General features: G+C 41.8%; 2 protein-coding genes and 1 pseudogene across 4 annotated transcripts in view; 1 reads left to right on the top strand and 2 right to left on the bottom strand.

The window, feature by feature from the left end:
* Positions 1–1,978, bottom strand: part of ghra (growth hormone receptor a) — a 28,887-nt gene extending 26,909 nt beyond the window's left edge. Inside the window, exon 1 of the mRNA XM_012832181.2 lies at positions 1,661–1,978. The gene's annotated coding sequence lies outside the window, so the exon portion shown is untranslated. The remainder of the gene's footprint in view (positions 1–1,660) is intronic.
* Positions 1,979–3,437: 1,459 nt separating this feature from the next.
* LOC105904303 lies at positions 3,438–14,996 on the top strand (annotated as a pseudogene).
* Positions 14,997–16,365: 1,369 nt separating this feature from the next.
* Positions 16,366–23,135, bottom strand: LOC105904305 (F-box only protein 4). 3 transcript variants are annotated; one of them, XM_031585031.2, is made up of 9 exons: positions 22,017–23,135; positions 20,757–20,917; positions 19,885–20,075; positions 19,550–19,785; positions 19,029–19,249; positions 18,777–18,852; positions 18,391–18,563; positions 17,945–18,132; positions 16,366–17,493 (listed from the first exon to the last, which is right to left on the bottom strand). In XM_031585031.2, the coding sequence occupies exons 3-9, from the start codon at positions 20,035–20,037 to the stop codon at positions 17,410–17,412; spliced, it is 1,131 nt and encodes a 376-aa protein (XP_031440891.1). In that variant the 5' UTR covers positions 20,038–20,075; positions 20,757–20,917; positions 22,017–23,135; the 3' UTR covers positions 16,366–17,409. The 3 variants fall into 3 exon arrangements, with proteins under 3 accessions (XP_031440891.1, XP_012687617.2, XP_031440892.1); XM_012832163.3 differs by having other exon boundaries at positions 20,757–23,135; XM_031585032.2 differs by lacking the exons at positions 20,757–20,917; positions 22,017–23,135 and having other exon boundaries at positions 19,550–19,742; positions 19,885–20,709.
* Positions 23,136–23,180: the final 45 nt, after the last annotated feature.

Consider the following 23,180-nt stretch of genomic DNA (forward strand, 5'->3'; position numbering starts at 1 on the left):
TCGCATTTCACCGGCAGAGTGGAAAACTCAGCTCAGCAAAACGGGCCTCAGAAAGATCTTGCCACACTTCCACAAGCCTCTCCACCACAAAGACAACCTCCTTCTAGTGAGCGTGTGCGCTTCTGTTTGCGTGTGCGTGTTTGTGTCTGTGTGAGCGTGTGCACGTGTGTGTGTGTGGTGTGTGTGTGTGTGTGTGTGTGTGTGTGTGGGTGGGTGGGTGGGTGCCTGTTTGTGTGTGTGTGTTGTGTGTGTGTGTGTGTGTGTGCGTGTGTAATAGTAACCGAGAGTGTGAAAAAGAGCAACAGACTGTGAAAGGAGAGATAAAAGAGAGGAGAGATAAAAAGAGAGGAGACTCGGAGGTCTTGAACAGAAACAGATCCCATGAAAGAGACACAGTTTGAACTGCTCTGCACATCTGCCACCTCTGTCTCCCATGGAAAATGTCACCGCATGTGGCAGAATATCTTAGTATCTTTTTCATCAGTTTATAATTTCACTTTTGTAACGCAGAAATAGCCTGTGTAACAAGTACATAAGATGCAGGGGTGTAGGCTATTGCTGTGTGTAAATTCTCACATGCTCTGTGGATCGGATAGCTTCTTATACATGCTGGACCATATACATAATGAAACTGGGGTTTAGCTTCTTATACATGCTGGACCATATACATAATGAAACTGGGGTTTAGCTTCTTATACATGCTGGACCATATACATAATGAAACTGGGGTTTAGCTTCTTATACATGCTGGACCGTATACACAATGAAACTGTTTTTTTCCCCAACAATGTGGAACGTGAATCAAATGACTTAAGAAGTAGCTGTAGCAAGTCAAAGTAGAAGTGGTGCTGCTGCCACTACTACTACTACTACCGCTGCTACTACTACTACTACTAATAATATTGCTACTGTCACAAATAGTCCAGCATTTAGTTGGCAGATTCACAGCTTATTTACACCTCAATTTATTTTAGTTAAATATAAATTAAATGGAATAGCAAAGATTAAAATGAAATGCACATTAAGACACTCTAGAGGTCAATATCTCTCTATTATTGCTAAACAACTTCAGCCCATCACTGCAATTCCTTGTTGGCCCATTTCAGTCGCCAGGCCACTCCAATTGCACAAGCGTCATGCATGTTGGTTGGAGGATGACCTTAGACGATAACAGATCACATAAGTTATCTTCAAAGGTGCATGTTGAGCCGTTATTCTATTGTTGTCTCTCAAACTACCAACAGTGAAAAGAAGGCTGACCTAAGCTATGATATATCAGAAGAGCCGAAGGCTAGCAATAACGTTGAACGTCAAATGTGAACTGGAAACTTTTCCTTACAATTCAAAACATAAATAAATCACAATTTACGGCAATTAACATATTCTACACTTGCACTGATTAATATGGGAAAACAAGTAGGCCTATAACTTGTACCCATATGTATTTCTTGTTCTATTTCAGAATTATTTGGAGTCCAACAAACCTCTGTCCCCCCTCAATATTCCAAAATGGTTGAAAGATGGGGGTATGCAAGTTCTTCAACGCAGTGCCACGGAGCAAGAGCAAAACTGGTGCATTTCCAGCACCTCTTTGGCGTTGCTAATAAAGTAAGAATTTAAACCACCTCCAGCAAGTTATGTCATAACAAGCCACACTCACCGTTCGCGGAGATATCAGCTACGAAGTAATCACTTTGTCACAGCTTGTACATCTGTCAGCGGTGTCGGACTTAACACACGGATAGTGCTTGTTCCGTCCACGAAGATCCTTGTTTTCAAACGCAAAATGCTGCAGAGTCAACACTAACAGACATTTAACCAAACATTGCCCTTTACTCTTTGTCTTGACATTAGAAGGCGACTGAATAAAATGAACTTAGTCTAACATTAAACTGTTTACTACTGTCGACCGCTAGAGATTTTGAAATAGTCTCCGAAGCGAGCTCACTTCTTTCACTGCATCTGGGATTCAACGTGGCAGCGCCCTCCACTGATAGCAATCCGCAAATCTTTTCCAAAAATGCCGTGTTGACAACTCTTGCCAAACTTAAAATGTGTTTTTAATTTGGTTCAAAGTTGTGTGAACTATTCAGACCTGTGCAAATGGTCATATGCTTTTCATTTAATTTGACATAAGGAAATATATCAAATAGCCTACCAAACTATTTCTAATTTGTATAATAACACATTGCATCCCGTGTTCTAGTGACCCAGTCATTCTTAAGGTAATATCTGAATGTACGTATATAGCCTGTATTTTTCTTTTTTTAATTAAGAGTGAAAATTCATCTAAATCTAGAGCAAATACCAACGTAGGAGTCATTGTGAGTAAATATAGCAACAAAAGTGAATAGGAAATTGGAATTCTGATAGAAAACTAGCAATCTAACTACCGAAGGCATTTCATTCAGTCGCATAAAACCTTACAAACACCAACAACAGCATAATTGGCACTGATAAAAGGCTTGCTACTATGGTAAGTTATGTCTTTTGACGTTATAGTTGGCAATGTCGTGTACATTTATGCGGGGGGAACCGACCCGGAGCACATAACTGTATAGTGCACAGCCTAGGCAGCTATTTGGAACGACATATGTGTTTATGGTCCTGTACATATACCATGCAAATTAATTTGAAGATGATACATGTTCTAATTGCTTGAAAACATGCTTCAAAAAGTTGCATGTCTATATATAAGCACACAAAATCACAAGCATGCACAACATATTAATGTAGATTACATTAGTTGTATGGACCGGAGGATGAATATTTAAAAAAAAAAAAATTGTTGGCGGCTTTAAAGAGACTCACTGATGACAGACAAAATAACAAAATCATTAAGAGACCCTAGGTAGGCGGACAGTGTCACTGACGGGTATTCAAGGAGCTATTTTAACTCAGCCCGCAAAACGTACTCAGCCGGCTATCAGCGCGTAATGAGCTGAACTGAATTGCTCTGATTTTCAACGCATGGCAAATGTAATGCACACACTGGACATCAGGGTCCGCTATTTTTCACTGCAATCTCACTGAAAAAATGAGTTTAAAACCACTGCCACCAGGATCTTGCGAGGGTTTGTTGTGATAGCCTACTTGCGTCCAAAAAATACTTAAATTGTTGAAGGAAATGTCAGTAAATGGCAATGATTAGACTTGTAGGCAATAGATTACTAATGTCTGAAATGTTCATAGCCGGGGATCTTTTTAAATAGACTTACTCTGACAGAAAGAAAACATAGAGACACACACAAGGAAAGAGAAAGAGTCACACACACACACAAAGAAATTGCCCCCACTATTGAATACTAACTTTTCTCTTACTAAATCGCAGTAAAGCAGAACATTGAGTTTTCAATGATTTAACTCAAATGCAGAAGAAAATTTAGGACAGAATTTGCTGCCTTGTCGTTCATCAGGGGCATGCGAGGAAGAGGAGGATGCGACTGAAGGGTGAGTGTGCAGAGACGCACCGACGCGTGCTCTTCCTCCAGCATCAGCAGGGTCACGCGGAGACGGAGATGGAGACGGAACAGCAGGCCCGCCAGCACAGCCACACCTGCCACCAGCTCCTGACCATCACCTATAGAGACTGGCCAGCAGCAAGCAGCTCACGCAGGTCCACCGCCCCGCCGCACCGCCCCACCGCCCCGCCCACCGCACCGCCCCGCCGCACCGCCCCACCGCACCGCTCCCACAGAGAGGGATGGAGTTGGAGGGGAGGGGAGGGGAGTAGGCTCTTTTCCCTCTTTTCCTGGGGTCTTGCCAGAGCAACCGATCGTTTGCCCTTGTCATGTTTAATAAGTGTGCAGCTGACAGGCCTTGCCCTCGTAAAGAGGAGTCATAGTCACAGGGCACTATGTCTGTCCCACTTTCTCTCTCTCCATCTCTCATTCAGTCTCTCTCTCTCTCTCTCCATCTCTCATTCAGTCTCTCTCTCTCTCTCTCTCTCTCTCTCTCTCTCGGCTCACACATGCAGGCGTATGGAGACGCAGCAGCCACACTGTTCTACACACTCCGCTGCTGCAGGTCCGCTCACTTTTACACCGGCACACATTTAAGTTTTACCATGTGTACACATCCACTCCCTAGCCATCCATCAGCAGAGTACTGCTCATGAACATATACACACACACACAGTACAGTACAGAACACACACCCACATTATAACACAAACCCATCAAAATAATCGAAACTGTCACAACATTCACATGAACACAGACGTACACACTGCCAGGATGACACTAGCATCCAGACACCTTTTGGCCCACACATCATATGGGTAATTCATTCTATTTTCTCGGCATGCTTACCTGAGAAAACAAGTTCCAGATGCATGTTTCATATTTGGCAGAACTTCCCAAATGGAAAAGGCCTGCAAAAAAGCTTTAGGAATAATGCATGTCATTTGCAGTACTTGCATAATAAATCTGTGGTAAAGAGGTTGAATTTTATACTAAATGGACAAAACGCCCTTCAGCATGCAAGGTAGGCATAATTATGTGTGTTAACACGCTGTATATAATATGGAGTTGACAAATTAATGTCATGCCATTCACAATTGTATTTTGTGATTCACAAATAAATGGCCCGTGATTCACAAATGCATTTTCTGATTCACATGTAGATGTCACAGGATTCACAAATGTAAACACTGTTACATTTAAAGACTAACTAATGTGCAATAACAAACCGCATGCCATTGGTGCTACAATTTCAGCCAATCACATGAATGTAAATTCGAGGGTATGACTGAATGTGACCACATTGCGTTCATGTGATTGGTGTGAAATTGACATCTGATAGGCTTGTAAGAGATTGTAATTGTGACTGAGACTGACAAGGTGTGACATGTTTTTGTGAATCGGGAAATACATTTGTGAATCGCATGACATTCATTTGTGAATAATATAATACATTTGTGAATTTTGAAACTCCATATATATATATAGCCTACATTATAAATAATATATATATAAAAAGAACATATATGCCTCTCCAGCTTCCTGCTAGAAACAACCTATTAATGTACCCAGGTCTGCCAAGTGCGCTTCAGCCAACATCAATGACAGCTGGAGTTAAAAATGAAGTGAATGCCGTACAAAACTTATTGGCGGTAACGTTAAGCATGCACAGTATGAGATCTGTTCAGTGATGTCCTTGAAGGTTCTTAAAGATGCGTAATTCATTTGGAAAGGTTTACACGTCCTCCTTTGACGGCAGTAGGGAGAGGCGATTGAATTAAGGCCACAGCACAGACAGATACACACACAATGCAGACACTGTAATCAGTTTTTATACACCCCTCAAGCAGCCTGATAATGGGTTCGTATAAGTCACCATTTAATTGCGGTTGCAGGCAGTTGAAGAGGAAAACAAAGCATCAGTCTGCCTTCATGCTAAATTCAGCCACATGTAAACAGTCAGGAATCATGCAAGTATTTTAATACAAGTACCAATTTGAAGGTGAAGTCCACGATTTTGGAGAAAGGTTGTTGATATTTTAGCGTGCTGAATTGGAATCATGGATTGTATCTGTAATAACCGTTTAACCAGCCGGCATGGTGGTGAAGTGATTAGCGTCACTGCCCTAAAGCAGTTGAAAGAGCGTTGGAGCTGGGTGGAAACGCCGACTGAAAGATCAGCGTGTTCCTACAGGTTTCATGTGAAAACACCACTGCTTGTTTACTATACTATAACAGACCTCTATTTCATCTCTGACGTTACGTTAATTGCAGAACTCGATGGAATGCCAGTCTGATGTGACAGATTATTCTGCGTATTCTATGCAACAGACCAGAAGCGCACACAACACACTACAATGGAGAGAGAGGAGGGAGGGTTAGGAGATATTGTCCTTATACTGCAAAAATACAGCTTTCAAAAACAAGAAAAAAAGTAATAAAATGGGGGATATATTACTTAAAATAAGCAACATTATCTGCCAACAGAACCGGAAAATTTGACTTACCAAGATTTAAAAAAAAAAAAGAACCCAAATATATCTTAAAACTAGTGTGACCAGACTAAAAACAAGTTCATTTGTCTTGATTCTGACTTTGACAAAGCAGTTTTGTACTTGTCAGTGGTGATCAAATTAGTTTCAAGCATTGACTTGCTTAGAACCAGTAATACAAGTTATAATACCTTAAAACCTCAATATTCCCCACGGGGAAGCGAAGACTTAAGGATTGAAACGCTTGAAGCAAGTAAAATGCTCTAACATAGCGTAGTGTCTCTTCTGTGTTGACATGTCTTCAAAGGCATCTACCTATCAATGAAAGGTGTGAATGTCTGCAGACAGGTCAGGTCTGGCTGACCATTTGGATGTTTATGAACATTGTGCAAATGTGATACATTCTTGTGGGGCAGGAATTTGCATAAGATGCAAAGGAAGAAAGTATTTAAAAAACACCAATATTCTTCACAGTCAACCTGGGCTTCATTCCCGATCACTGTAGGTTGTTTGTAAGTCGCTTTTAGTCCACTAAATACCTGACCTTTAATACAGATAATGTCTCATGACTCACACCTGTGTGCAGCCCCAGTTCACCTCACATACATTTAGTTCACGCTGCTTTGACATAAGTTCAAGACTCACAAAATACTTCTTCACGCTGCTTTGAAATAAGTTCAAGACTGACTTAATACTTGTTCACGCTGCTTTGACTTAAGTTGAAGACTCACTTAATACTTGTTCACATTGCTTTGACAGTTCAAGACTCACTTAATACTTGTTCGTGCTGCTTTGACTTAAGTTCAAGACTCACTTAATACTTGTTCATGCTGCTTTGACATAAGTTCAAGACTCACTTAAGACTTGCAATCACCCACTCACACAGTGAGTCATTTGGTCCTTTTGAAAGACCATGGCATTTTCTATTCATACGCTCTAAACAGCATTCACAGTCGGTGTCCTTAAACCAGCCAGCTAGCATGTTTTTCTCTTTTCCTCTTTGCTTTAAAGGGAAACAAGTATTTCATGAGTGCCTCTCAAACTCTGTTCTCCACTTTGAGTCCCCAATTATTCTCAGTTGGGCATTTGCTTATCCTTCACTAATCCTTCACCAGAGCTGTTGTTGTTTCCCAGTTTTCGGCACTCAACATTGGACTGCGGATAACCTCCGCTCACTTCAACAAACCTCATCTGCTATAACCTCCTTCTCTGTTGGCCTTTGGAACTGTCAGTCTGCAGTCAACAAAGCCGATTTCATTTCAGGTTATCCCAACCACCTCTCCTTAGAGCTCTTAGCTCTCACTAAGACATGGATCAAACCTGAAAACAATGCTACCCCGGCTGCACTCTCCACCAACTATGCATTCTCCCATATCTCCCGCCATCTGGTCGTGGAGGTGGGACGGGCCTGCCAATTTACAACAACTGGAAATTCACTCCACTGCTGCCTTCGAACAGGTATGCCTCCTTTGAATATCATGCAATTATGGTGACTGCTCCGGTTAAAGCTTATGTGGTCGTCATCTACCGTCCACCAGGACAACTGGGGGACTTTGTGCATGAGCTGGACACCCTGCTGTCATCCATCCCTGAGCATGAATGTCCCATGCTCATCCTTGGTGACGTGAACATCCACCTAGACAATTCCAACCAGGCTGACTTCCGGACCCTGGTTCACTCTTTCGACCTACAACAGGTCCCCACTCCTCCAACTCACAAAGCAGGGAAAGAGCTTGATCTCAGTCTTGCTAGGAACTGCACCACGGACAACCTAATGGTTACCCCTCTGCACCTCTCGGACCACTTCTTCATTTGCTTCAATGTTCGGCTCGCTGAACCTCCCTCTGCCCCCCCTCCGATGGTCTCGTCCCGCCGCAATCTCCGCAACCTCTCTCCCACCCACTTCTCCTCTCTGGTTTCTTCTGCTCTTCCACCTTTAACCACTTTCTCCTCCCTAGGGGTTAATGATGCCACAGAATCTCTCTGCTCCTCTCTGAGCTCATGCCTGGATAGTTTGTGTCCACTTTCCACCAGACCTGCTCGATCTACCCAGTCTCACTCATGACTGAGTGATACCCTCCGAACGCAGCGCTCCAATCTCAGAGCAGCTGAGAGAGTGGCACAAATCTGCAGCACCGGACGATCTTGCAAGCTACCAGACACTGCTGTCCTCCTTCTCATCCAGCATCACTGCTGCTAAGAAGACTTTTTACAATGACAAGATCAACGGTGCAACTGACACTCGGAAACTATTCTCCACCTTCAAAACTCTGCTCTACCCTCCTCCTCCTCCCCCAGCTACCAACCTCACTGCTGATACCTTTGCCTCCTTTTTCACAGAGAAAGTGGCAGCCATCGGGAACCAATTCAACCAACTGTCTCTTAAGTTTTTCACCCCTCTCACTCAGAGTGAGGTCTCCAAAATCCTAACATGTAGCCGTCCTAATACATGCTCGTTGGATCCTATCCCATCCAACGTCCTTCAAGCCATATCACCTACCATCTTACCGGCAATCACACAGGTGATTAATGCTTCATTTACTTCTGGAACATTTCCTTCTTCATTCAAAGTGGCTCGGGTTACACCACTGTAAGAAGCCGTCTCTCGATCCCACTCAGGTGGAAAACTATCGGCCGGTCTCACTTCCACCCTCCAATCTTACCTTACTGGGAGCTCGTTCAACGTGTCATGGCAAGTTCAGCTGTCTGTACCTCACCGCCTCATCACAGGGGTGCCCCAAGGCTCGTGATGGGACCACTTCTCTTTGCCATGTACACCACCTCGTTGGGCCCTATCATCCACTCGCATGGTTTTTCCGATCACTGCTATGCCGATGATACACAACTGTATCTGTTTTTCCCTCCTGACGACACCACTGTCTCGGCGCGCATCTCGGACTGTCTCTCTGATATATCCACATGGATGAAGAATCACCACCTTCAGCTGAATCTGGCTAAAACAGAACTGATGGTCTTTCCAGCCAAACCGGCCATCCACCACAACATCAATATCAAAATTGACTCCTTATCTCTTGTTCCTTCGAAAACAGCAAGAAATCTCTGTGTCATTATTGATGACCAACTGACATTCACTGACTACATTGCCTCGGTCTCCCGGTCGTGCCGCTTCACGCTATTCATCATCCGCAAAATCAGGCCATACCTAACCCAGTATGCAACCCAGCTGCTGGTGCACGCCTTGGTGAGTTCCCGCCTTGACTACTGCAACGCCCTCCTAATGAGCCTGCCGGCATGCGTGGTGAAACCACTACAGATCAATCAATCAATCAATCAATGTATTTATTTGATCAAGAGGGACATTCATGAACATTAAAATGTAAATGCACCCAATTATAGCCAAAGGGCTAGTTTCCATTGGCAGTCCCCCTGCCAGAGTGAAAAAAGGCTATACAACCTAAAAAAAAGGCATTTTGGTTATCCAGAATTGATGATCCAGAACGCGGTGGCACGTCTGGTGTTCAACCGACCAAGGAGGGCACAAGTCACCCCTGCTACTCATTGAGCTCCACTGGCTGCCTGTAGCTGCTCGCAATAAGTTCAAGTCACTTATGCTTGCCTACAGAGTGATTGCTGGCTCTGCTCCCACCTACTTAAATGCTCTTGTAAGGGCACATATTACCCCCAGGATGCTGCGTTGGTCTAATGATTGTCGTTTAGCACTGCCATCTGTGCAAGTATGGCAATCCAGACTATTCTCATTCGTAGTTCCACGTTGGTGGAACGAGCTGCCTAGAATCAGAAACATGGCAGATTAATTCATACATGTATCAGGATCAGCATGCTAGCATACATGTGGTACATGATACATGATACATACAAAAGTAATAGCGGATAAAATGGGGAAAGAGCATTCAAGTATTGTAGAACAGCTTAGTGTGCTTGTGTGTCAGTGACACCTTTACTGAGGGACTCTCACTGGGACCACACTACTAGCGTATGTCAGCATAGCCTGACCGTGTGCCTGACTTTATTCAGTGACTGACCAGGCTCCTTTCCCCTCCCTTAAAAAGCTGATTTCTCGCTACAAATCCATTCGTTTGTTGAGCGGTCAGGGGGATGTGGCTGCAGTACTATCATAAGCTTGCCTCAGGGGCTTCTCAGTAGCGGCGGTGTGCTTGTGTCGGCATGGCACCGGAGCTGAAGGTGAGGTGAACGAGTTCATCCAGATCAGACTGATTCCCGCTGAGACTGAAAGCCCTGTAAATATGCTACCATGGTTTTGCTATGGTGATTGAAAAATGAAAAATGGAAATAGTGAACCAGGTTTTTGCAACTGGTTTACATAACTCCTACCCTTTACTTTAGGGCTGTGTGTGGTATTGGGTCTGGAGGTATGTTGAATACTGCCCTTCAGAGTGACCTTCAAATGCTATCAGGCTATTCTCCGAATAGACGAAGTTACAAAGAACGTGCCACAAGTCCTCCTTCAGTGTTACTGTTGATACAAGATGTCCTTTCACAGCTGACATATTTAGGCCTGAGCAGAGCACATGTTATTGTGTGTGATCGTGGACAGGATGAGATGGAGTCTGATGTGATGATTATTACACTGGGAAGCAAAAACAAATTAATGTTTACCATGGCAACGTATTAACACTACAAGCAATTAATTCAATTTTCAGTTCGCCACAAAAACAGACAAATGAAGTGTGTTTCATCTGGAGTTCTCTCTGGCAGCATGTTCAACCGTTCAAGCCTAAACACTGGTGCAGCAACTGAAAATGAAATCTTTAAAAGTAAGGCGAACAGAGTATGACAAACACAAAACAGCATACAGAGCACCCCACTGTCCTATGGGAATATGTCAAATGTATGAGGAGAGTTGAGATGTTATTCTTCAGCAGGGCCCCCTCGCTCTCATCTTCGTTGGGATAAACACCCAAACAATGGATGCGATCCACGCGCCGCAGGAAGTGACCTCCACACCACAGCGGTCACAGCCTTCATGCACCATCTCTGTGGATATGAATAACACTCTGTGTCTCTCTCGCACCGCTCGTCCCTTAAAAAAAAAAAAACCCGAAGATCCCATCTGAAAAATAGCATTCTGGAGAGGATAATGGACAGTGGAACATCTGTGAGACAAACAAGGGGGGGGGGGGGGTGGGGTGGGGTGGGTGCTGTGATGGTGGAGATGAGCCTGCTGTAGGCATTTGGTGGCGGAGGTGTTGGGATGGGTGGGTGCATCAGCATGGGGCATTGGGGACAAATAGATATGCCTGGTAACTGGACGTGATGTTGGTGTGAGACACAGTGTGTATGTGTGTGTGTGTGTCGTTGTGTGTGTGGTGTGTGTGTGTATGTTTGGGAGAGAGAGAGAGTGCATTATTTAGAGAGGCTTTCATGATATGTGTCATGCGGATTAATGGTGTTCCTGTTGTGTGCGTCTCTGCGTGCGCACCTTAATGAGGGGGAGTCTCGAGGAATACAAATCAGAAACTTAAAGACCAATTAAGCGCTCAACATGGGGGGAGAAGGAGAAGAGGGGAGATTAGGATAATGCCTGAATTGAGCGAAGGCGCTTGTCTGAGCATACAAACCCGGGAGAGAAAGCCACAGATATAGAAAGAGGAAATGGTATGTACCGAAGAGTACGCAAGTGTCATATTTGTGAATATAGCACTTTCTAAATCTATAGCGATACAATTTGCGCACACGTTTGCATTGAAATTTCAGGAGAAAAAGCGACTGCAAGTTTGCTTAGCCAGGTAAAGCAATATCCCAGGGGCTAAAAGTGAGCTCTACGAAAGCCAGCCAGATATGTAGCTGTGGGATCTCAGCACCCAGACATGGAGTAATGCACATGGATTTGAGTTTATTAGTCGCCTGCATACCTGGGTCTTCCCCTGCATACCTGGGTCTTTTTCAGTCTTGCAGGGGCTTTTCAGCAAAGAACACACAGATGACACACCAAAACACTATGTGCACATCCACCCGCTGTCTCATAAGTGTGTTGCATATGTGGAAATAAGCGAACCCACCCCTTGTGAGAATGTATGAATGTACCGTATGCATTCTTATCTGTTCTCAGGACGATAACATATTCTACATGAAGGGTAGGTTTGTCTGCTCCTGCATGGCATGCTGTGTAAATACAAGACAAAACAAACAAAAACAATATTCGGTCATAAGGTATGACAATAAAATGTAGGTACACACTGTCAAACTGCTACTCTCGTTTGAACAACTTTTCATACTTAGCTTTCAATACTTAAGCTGAATACACCTGCTTGAAACATTAGTGGATACAAATCAACAATCAAAACATTTGATATAAATAAAACAACACTAATTCCTTCATATATACAGTACATATTTGATTAGAAAAGAAGTATATAGATTTTGTATCTTTACTTTAAATAAAAAAAATACTGCAAATTCCCTATTGCATGAAAATGTTAGAATAGTCAATAGCTTTCCATCTGGATTCATGCAAGAATAAAATAACCCTGAGTACACATGCTCAGGAAGATGGTTAACTGATCTCATATTCCACATTTTTGCAAAACCAACCCATCTCTGTGCTTAGGCATGGGTCCTCCTGGAAGAGAACAATCCATTAGCACTCGTCCAAGTGTATGATGGTTCTGGAAAGAATCTGTGGACACCAGGCTCCCTCCAAGTCTTTTTCACTATCTCGTAAAACCAGTTTGTCTGAAAGATTCCATGCACATCCACCAAATATGAAAAAACAGCACAGGATCCAACTAATAGATTTGTTGGGAATACTAAGCAAACTATTTATGCAAACAAACCTAGTCATTTGACTTACAAATCCCACATAATTAATGAATTGGCGATCTAAGGAGCTGTTTTGTTTGCAGGAGCCAGTATGTTCACAATTGAAAGTGCAGTTCTGCCCTCTGCAAACAGTACATCTCCCTCTACGCTGGATTTTTGCAAAGAGAACAGAGCAATTTTTTATTACCCTGGTTAGAGTCTATTTTATGTTTAAAATGTGCCAAAGTATGATTATCATCAGTACATGGATGACTCAAACAGGAAGTAAAGCAGACCTATGCCAACAAAGACAGGATGTTGTGCGGGGGACACAACTAGGTAGGGAGACCTACCACGGGTAGCCGAAACCGCAAGTAGTAGCCCTAGTGAACACCATATATAACTTGTTTTTTGTGTACCCCACATACACCAATGAGAAGGTTTAATTTATAAAATAAACACAATAAGATATCAACAACAACAAATAGTAAAAACAATATACTGTAATAAAAGTTATGTGAATGTGGTCTCTCTCTCTCGAATGAACTGGATTTTGATGTTTTTGCTTAACATTCAACAGATGGTGGAGCAATGAAAAATATCTTGTACACATTGTACCTTTTTCCTTCCTACGTTTGGTTACGTCTTAGCCCCGGCCTTTGATAAAAACATGCAAAGAGGATAGAGGAATCAAGGACAGACATTCATGAGCTTAAATAAATGAGTCACGTAAATTGTAAAATATTGCTTGAATATTTATTTAATGTATTGGTCTTGTTATGTTGGGTGGGTACAGGCCCACCCCGAGCCAATGGACGTGATGCCACTGCTTTGACCCCCCCTGACGGCAGGCCTTCTCTCCAGTTATGACTTTTTAAATTATATTCTAAATTATAAAATCAGATCACAGATACTAACAGCAGCCAATGGCTGTACTGCTATGTTCAATGTTACCTCCACTCTGGATCATTTGAATGAATCGTCACTTTCCTGCCCTATTGAGTTAGCGTCTCATATGAAACCCACAACCTATCCCACAGATTTGTATTCCATCTCACCTTTTAAAGGAGGTGTTTCATGTTGTGGATGGGAATAGTGTGATGTGGAATTGACGGTTCCACGGGAGAATGGTGTTGAGGAGGCCTACGAGAGGAAAACAAACTGAGCTAACATCGCAATCGGCCCAGAATGGTTGGAAGGTAAGGTTGTTCCCTGTTGAAGTGAGATGCAGGGATCCATGACCTTCCTGCTGAAGAGGATTGGAGTGAGAGAGTGCTCCCTCCAACAAACCATCAAGCAACTGGCTGTGGATCAGACGAAAGGACAACACCTGGGCTGCAAGAAGAAACAGGATGGTATGAAGCTGAGGGGGGGTGTACCTGGGACGCCAGGTGTCACCGTTGAGCCCTCTGGAGATGTCGTGGGCTCATCAATGAAACATCAGAGAAGGAGGGGGCCCACCTGATGACCCCAATGACGTACCTAACCTCCTGAGCGCCAATCCCATTCCCCGGCCAATATCAAGAATACTGACTCAAAGTAGGGATGGAAACACCACAAGTCCTATTAGCTCTACTGTTCAACATCATTGTCACAATAATTAACAAAGTCAATTTTAGGCATGCAGTGATGCAGCCTTTGCTAAAGAAGCCTAACCTGGATCCTGATTCCCCCTCCAATTTCAAATCTACGTCTAAGCTGCCATTTCTGTCGAAAATACACAATAAGTCAGTATTGAATCAATTACAAAGTTTTCTAATAAGAATGAGATCCTTGAATATAGCAACCTGGTTTCCGGCCAATGCATAGCACTGAGTCTGCCCTCTTAAAAAGTTAACCTATTCTAAGGGCTGTTCAGTTTTGGTTCTCCTAGATTTGACTGCTGCTTTCGAGTGTGTTGCTTGAGTGGTTGGAGCGTTGTGTTGGAGTAAGCACTTCCATGGTTTGCCTCTAATTTATCTTATAGGAGATTTATGGTCAACATGGATGGCATATTTTCAAAGATGGCACCCCTCTCATGTGGAGTTCCACAAGGTTCAATATTTGGCCCCCTTCTGCTCTCACTCTATGTATTGCTCTCACTCTATGTATTGCGTAAAATGTTACACCCAGGATGCTGCGCTCTTCTAGTGAGCGTCGTTTGGCACTGCCGTCTGTGCAAGCACGGCAGTCCAGACTATTCTCATTTGTAGTTCCACGTTGGTGGAATGAGCTGCCCAGCACTACCAGAGCAGGGGCGTCCCTCTCTACCTTTAAGAAGCTTTTGAAGACCCAACTCTTCAGAGAGCACTTCCCGTCCTAACTGGCACTTCGACTAGTGCGTAACTTGCAACTACAGCAGTTACACTTCTGCACTCTTTCTTTCTTTTTATTTCATTTTGTTATATTTCTAATGTAAAGTAGTATTTATTTATTGTTACACCAGGTTCTATTGCTCGTAGCTTGAATATTCTCTCCCTTGTACGTCGCTTTGGACAAAAGCGTCTGCTAAATGACTAAATGTAAATGTAAATGTAAATGTATTGCCTCTTGGCCAGATATTCAGAAGGCATGGGATCCCCCATCACCGCCGATGATACTCAAATATATTTCCCTCTTAATTATGGTCAAGACAATTTACAACCCCTTTTTGACTGCCTGGATTACTCTGGATGAGTAATAGCTTCCTGAAAATAAGACAGAGGTTATTATCTTTGTTATATACCTGTATGCTTGGTCCACTCACGCCTAACCAAAAGTCTGTAGTAATTAAGTTTTGTCTCTCTGTTTCTCAGTCTTATCGATTCTTTTTAGTACTTTTAGATTTTGCTTGTTTTGTATTTATTTTTATTTGTCTTCGCCAATTTTGTTTATTTATATAGTATCTTAGCTGTTGCTCATCTATCTCTCTTTTTGTCTTGTTTTTACTTCGGCATTGTGTTATTTGGTCTTTTATTCTTTTACCCTTATTGCTTTTATATGTCCTATATATTTTATATGATCTATAAGTTTGTAGTCTAATCTTTTACTCTATTCTTATTGTGAATTGATTCACCTTGACTGGAAAGCCCTTTGATACAACTCCTGTTTTAAAATGTGCTATATAAATGTGACTTGAATTGATATTTTGCAATTTGGAAAATGTTACTACTTTAAATAACATTCTGGGAACCATCATATGAAGGCACTTAGAGTCGATAAAGTAGGCATTTTAGTCAAGATATTTGCAATACTGAATCAGTTATCTTTTCAAAAATCAACATACCCTTTGAAGTTTAATCTGACTTGCTGTGGAACCTCAGAAAGCAACAATGATAATGAGCTGTACAAGAAAATGGAAATATTCTGTGAGTTAGTGTGATTCCATTTTATCCACAAAATGAAAAGACATACTAATTGTATGTGACAGGGTAAACAAACCAAAACAAAGGATGGTTCATTTGAAAAGATCTTTAAAATGTATGACCAAACTGTTAATCAAAACAATGCACTACAGAACATTTGCACACTGCCTTTGGAACCTCAAACTGACCACAACAAAAATGGATGAACTTGTATGAAGTAAGAACACATATCACACATTTTTGTGTTTTCTTTTCATCTTTGTTTTAATTTTTAATGGAGGAATCGTTTCCTTTAGATCAAACCTACCAAATCAAACATTTACATGTGCTTAACAAGAAAGGCAATAGTGGCAATAGAAATGGCATTTTTTTATTTCAATAGTTCACATTAGTTACTTGGACAGAATCAGCTAACAATGTCTGCAAACTCCCACCTAAAATTAAAAACACATTTCAAAAGCATAAACAGCTTTCTGGTCAGTTCAACCTCCATCAGTAAATGCAGAACTGTGCTGCCCTCTGGTGGCCAAAGTATAATCTTCATCACAGAAAATGGAGCGTCCACTGTAAACTTTAGTATTCTGAACAGGACAAGCTCCTCTGGTCTGAGCAATAGTCTAACTTCTCAGCTATTGCTTACTCAATACCTTCAAGCTGAAACAGCAATTTAAACAACTAGAAGAGCAACCAGGGTTTGAAAGCAACCAGAAAAGCAAGTGATATGTATGAAAACAGCAGAACTGGAAATGTAAGATTCCAAATAGTAGCCCTCTGCCTCCTGTGTAAATAATGGCCATGTGTCCTCGAATTATATGTCCAAGTCTGGTATTTTGAGAATTCACGAAAGCATTTTCCAGGGCATTTTAAGTGGGCTGGTGGCTGGAGTACACACATTATCCAGCGACCAACAAAGACAAGAGTAACACTGAATAATAACCAAGATGTTGGTCAGTGTCAGTAAATCGACTTCTATGTCTTCTACGCCACCTATTTAAAACCAATAGCATTATTATATGTTTTTTGAGCTGTAAACTAAATGATATGACTGATGAAACATATCAATGCTGGTGTTAATATTGACAAAATCACCATTTTTATAAATATCTGCATTTTATAAAAATGGCTCAACACCTCGCCTTGCAAGGCCAATGCTGAGGTGGAGTCAACCATTTGGGACTTCTCTACGTCATGAAATGGGCGGCCACGCCTTCCCCAGCCCCCGTCCGTGGGTGTGTATCTCATTTTCATTTGCTGATCGAGACTCGTCATTCACAGGAGTTTGCGCGTTTACAGGAGTCACCACTGTCAGCGTCTTAATGTCATTGTTGTCAAAGTCGCTTGTCAGCCTTAACGACGTCTTACTGCAGTTATATAAACTAGGTCTCTCCAGGGCTAGATTCTCATTCCAGTCTGTCTGAGTAGCCACAGAATACCATCCAGAAAGCCTGGCAGTGTGTCTGCCACTGTGTCCTGCACCTGAAAGAATACAAACACATCTTCTGATGAGTTGGATTTCATATCTTAAAAACAACAATGTAGCTACTCTTTTAAACCTTTAAATAGAATGTGTTTACATCACTTGGTTTCACTTATTCCTTTAAATATATTTGACCACATCACAGATTTTCTATAATACTAATTCTAATGTGTCACCAATGCTAATACTTTAAATATTCACCTCATCCACACCCTTCCCAAAGTGAGTTTCTAAATGCTAACATCATTCATTATGTGTGACATCAATGGCTACACAGTTCTTTTAAGTCACATTGTAAAAACAAACTCTGTTGTTGTCGTCAGTATGACCCCCTTACAACAAGATGTCCTGTATTATATATATACACACACACACACACACACACACACACACACACACACACACACACACAGGAAGACACATTAAGATAACAGAGTAACATTTTCTCACCATCCAGGGGTTTGGCAAGAGGCTGAGCTTCAGCCGCTGGGCTGTCTTCAGGCAGGGGACACGGGGACACTCTGGCCCCTCTCGGGACGTGCAGGACAACACTAGCAGGGGCCGAGAGGAGGGGCCCCACACAGGCTCCAGCATGGCCGTGATCTGAGCAAACTCCTTCTCCATCGCTTCATCGGATTCTTATACACACACACACACACACACACACACAAAGAGTGTTTGATAGATGATTTATAACACAAACATTGAACTGTAGTTACAACATCACATGACTGATGTGCTATGTCTATGAGAGGAAATACGTTTTAGATACTCGAGTTCTCAGTTGCACCTTGGTGGCGTTTATTCCCAGTTAAATGCAGTATACATGTTTCTGTTCTGACCCTCCATCCTCACAGATCTGCCATTTCATCAGGGCGTTCCAGCCTCTGTCTTACCTCTTCCTCGCTCTGCATTCACAACAAAGATAAATCCATCCACAGCTTGGCACACTTCCTGAACGCTGGGAGCGAGGCTAAACACAGGTCTCCCTGATTCTTCATCGTCCCTCAGTGTAAACAGTCTACTGTGGACATCCACATGCTCTAAACGAGCTCTCTCCCTCTCTGACCTGTAAGACAGAACAACAACCATTACCAGATTCAACACATAATAATCTACTGAGCTCCCTATGGAATATGGATTCCTCCTTTCCTCTACTATCCTCTCCTTTCAACTGTGGATTTATTATATTTACATGTTATTCATTTATTTTCGATTTATTTCATTATTTTTATATGTCGGTATCATGCGGGGTTCAACCGTCAAATGAACAAGGTCTCACCTGTTAGTTGAATAAAGTGTCAATATGTTGAACTTGTGCTGGCCACTGTACATGAAACTAATTCCTGATCCAATCCCTGGATAGAAATCATGAAAACGTATTTTTTCACACGTGTTGCATGCTTGGCATAGTGGCCCATTACAAAGATTGGATGACAAGCTCATAAGAAGAAACAGAACACAGAGACATCTTGTGTTGGTTCTTTACGAGACAGGATTACGCAGGTAACACATGGCAAACACACACACTGACCATTGATTTGTCTTTGGGTCACCCCTGTCACTGGAAGGATGTTGGGGGAGTTCAGCATGGTTGTCACTAACGAAATCTCGAGTTGTTCCAGTCCAGGTCCAAACATGGCAAAGCGTGGTTCGGCCGTCACCACCATGGACTTCAGGAAGGAGGTCACTGTTTCATATGCTGGCCTTGACTGATGCCACAGGCCACGGGACGCTGGACAAGCCCTGAGGTAACTGTATGCAAGGAGAGAATATTGTTTAATGGTCAGTGAGAGCTGCAGGCTGGTCAAATCAACTGGCCAATGTATTTGCATAGTGTGGGTCTGTGGGATGCAGTGTGTTTGTTTTGACAAAAATGTCTCAGTCTCTTCAGCATTCTTTCAACTACCAACAACAGATACGATTACATGCTTGACCAAGACATCTTTATGACACTTTTTATATATTTATGAAGAACAAAATTGTTCAGAGAAGACGATGTGTAGGCCTACTTGCTCATCTTAACAACCGTGTGCACAGTTGGTCTGTACTTACTCAGCCATAAAATCTCGGCTTTCTGAATCTGAGCTCTCCCACAGAGCTTTCTCGAGACTCTCCATATCAGGCATTGAAAGGTGATCAATTGATGACCACAGAGGCAGATCCCGCAACAGAAAATATTTCCAAAGAGAAGGGTCTCGAATCAGTGCTTGCCAATACCGACTGGTGCCTCCCAGTCCGCAGAGATCTTGAGGGGACAGGAATGTCATGATAAGGAACTGTATTTCCACCTAAGAGACAGCAGTGCGGTTATCTTCCTGACTACAGAGTTAAACGTGTCAAACAGAGTTGAAAGGTAGTAACAAACGAACAAACATGTTTATATTTACCGGTAAGGTGTCCAAACTGCCCAAACCTTCATGCGAAGAACTATCGTCAACATTAGGTGCGTTCTTTGGACGCTTAACTCCAAATAGTCTGTCTTTAATAATCCGGAAGTGTCCTATAACCACAGATTCATTGCCAGGTTTCATTGTAGTCATGGGAAGTAGTTGTCATTTGGTTCTTGAAATCCAACAAACTGAATGCCAGAAATGACAACAATCGAAGATAAACAAAAAGAAGAACAAACTCTTCCGCAAACAGTGAAAGTTCCACGTGTCTGTCAAACTTGCACTGAATTGTGGATAATGTAGTCACGCTGGTTACGTTGGCCACCTTCGTGTACAGTATCGCTCCGCAGTCACTACGCATACAACAGACTTTAGTAGAGACGCAGTTCTTCTAGCAGTAGTATAATAGTATCAGTATAGTAGTATGACACCATAAAGTAGTTCTATTTCAGTATACTGTTGCTGGTGAGTGGATATCTAAATATCAAACCTCAGACAAACAAACAAACAAACAAACAAAGACAACAGCCCAATATCAACAAAACTGCCAGCATTTATTCATGCAGACCAGTGGCATTCTCTTATTCACAGTAAGATCACACTTAAAGTATACATACAACTTATACTACTTAATTAAGTCAACCTTGACTACCTGTACAACCCATTATTTCAGCTTCCCAACCCTACAGAAGGTGTTCTTTACCTACCTTCATTTTCTCATACACAAGAAAATAGTCCTGTTCTTAAACCTCGCCACTTACTCTGAAATCCAGTTTCGCTCTAAATTCTTCACAATAAATAGCATTGATTCTCACCGTAGATCAGTCAGTGCTTAAGATAACAATGACCACTCCAGAAGATGCTCTCACCTCATCTAGAGTGGTGACCTCACTCAGTTGCAGACTTTATCAGGTCAGCAGCCCATGGTAGCTTGAGTCCAGGTTAGCACCGTCATAGTGGACAGTTAAACATTTTCTTCAGTCATTGCTCCTTTGTTCAGTCACTCCTTATGGTGCTGAACCATATCATCCTAGACTCCAAACACACAAGAACAAAAAAGCTTTTTGCACAACTTCCCTTTTCAAGCCCAATCAGCTTGGCATGAAGCATATTGTCTTTTTGTAGTGGCTCAACTGATTTTACACTGAATCTTACCCACACCATCAACTTTGTCCAATCTGACTACAAGTGTGCTCACTCTATTTTTAGTGTTCTGAAATCTGTCTGGAGGAGTTGAGTATCGTTTGGATTGGATTGGCTTGGATAGCAGTTGAGAATTAACACATGGTCGAAAATGATGGCTGTCTCCTGTTTATATGGATAATATATTTGTCTTTTGGAGAATGTAATCCTGATTGAGTCTTTGGTCTTTCCAACTTAAAGAAAAAAAAATTAAAATCCAGAGAGAAACCCCATAGAACCCTCTATGGGGTTTCTCTCTGGATTTGAAAGCCGCAGAAATGACATAGTGCCACTTTGTGTTGAGCCCATTGTTAGCTGGCATGGACAACAAAAATGCTTGGCATGACGACGCCTTGGCTATTTCAAGGAGGGTCTTGTGAAGCCTGCTAAGTAGTGTATAATGTCCCTGAACCATTTCCAAGAGCAACTGGCACGGCTGTTACCAAGGAAATATTCCTTCCTTATCATGTTTGAACAGAATGTGTTGTTTTATGTTCATTTTAAGTTGTCTTTGCCATTTTTGTTTATTTATATAGTAGTTTAGTGGTTGCTCATCTATCTCTCTTTTTGTCTTGTTTTTACTTCAGCCTTGTGTTATTTGGTCATTTATTCTTTCACTGTTATTGCTTTCATATGTCCTATATATTTTATATGTTCTATATGTTTCTAGTCTTTTGAATTTTTTACTCTATTCTGTTGTTCTTGTTTATTGTTATTGTAAATTGATTCACCTTGACTGAAAAGCACTTTGATACAACTCAACTGTTGTTTTCAAATGTGCTATATAAATAAATGTGGTTTGAATCGACATTTTGCTATTTGGACTGAAAACTACTTTAAATGACATTCTGGGAACCATCATGAAGGCACTTAAAGTTGAGATTTTAGGCATTTTAGTCAAGATATTTGCAATACTGAATCAGTTATCTTTTCAAAAATCAACATACCCTTTGAAGTTTAATCTGACTTGCTGTGGAACCTCAGAAAGCAACAATGATAATGAGCTGTACAAGAAAATGGAAAAATTCTGTGAGTTAGTGTGATTCCATTTTATCCACAAAATGAAAAGACATACTAATTGTATGTGACAGGGTGAAAGAACTAAAAAAAAAGAATGGTCATTTGAGATCTTTAAAATGTATGACTTGACTGTTAATCTAAACAATGCACTACAGAACATATTAACACTGCTTTTGTAACCTCAAACTGACCACAACAAGAAAAGATGAACTTGTATGAAGTAACAACACATATCACACATTTTTTCTTTGTTTTTAATTTTTGAATGGCGGAATTGTGTCCTTTAGATCAAACCTACCTAATCAAACAATAACATGTGCTAAACAAGCTAAAAACACATTTCAAAAACATAAATAGCTTTCTGGTCAGTTCAACCTCCATCAGTAAATGCAGAACTGTGCTGCCCCCTGGTGGCTAAAGTATAATCTTCAGCACAGAAAATGTAGCGTCCACTGTAAACTTAAGTATTCTGAACAGGGCAAGCTCCTCTGGTCTGAGCAATAGTCTTACTCCTCAGCTATCGCTTACTCAATACCTTCAAGCTGAAACAGCAATTTAAACAACTAGAAGAGCAACCAGGGTTTGAAAACAACCAGAAAAGCAAGTGATATGTATGTAAACAGCAGAACTGGAAATAGTATCCCTGTCTCCAGTGTAAATAATGGCCATGTGTCCTCGAATTATATGTCCAAGTCTGGTATTTTGAGAATTCACGAAAGCATTTTCCAGGGCATTTTAAGTGGGCTGGTGGCTGGAGTACACACATTATCCAGCGACCAACAAAGACAAGAGTAACACTGAATAATAACCAAGATGTTGGTCAGTGTCAGTAAATCGACTTCTATGTTACTGCCATCTATTTAAAACCAATAGCACTGTTTTACTCTATCAAAAGACCTGTATTCTCATTACACTGCTAACTTGATGTGCAGCAGGAGATCTGAAGGTCACAACACAACCTCACTACAAGATGTAAAATCTTGGATGGCTAACAAGTTCCTGCTCCGTACCTCTGATAAAACTGAGGTTATGCTTGTAGGCCCCAATCAATTAAGAATGATACTATCTAGCCATCTACCCACAGTCAATAG

Source organism: Clupea harengus, chromosome 18 (genome assembly GCF_900700415.2).
Source record: "Clupea harengus chromosome 18, Ch_v2.0.2, whole genome shotgun sequence".
Taxonomy (NCBI): Eukaryota; Metazoa; Chordata; class Actinopteri; order Clupeiformes; family Clupeidae; genus Clupea; species Clupea harengus.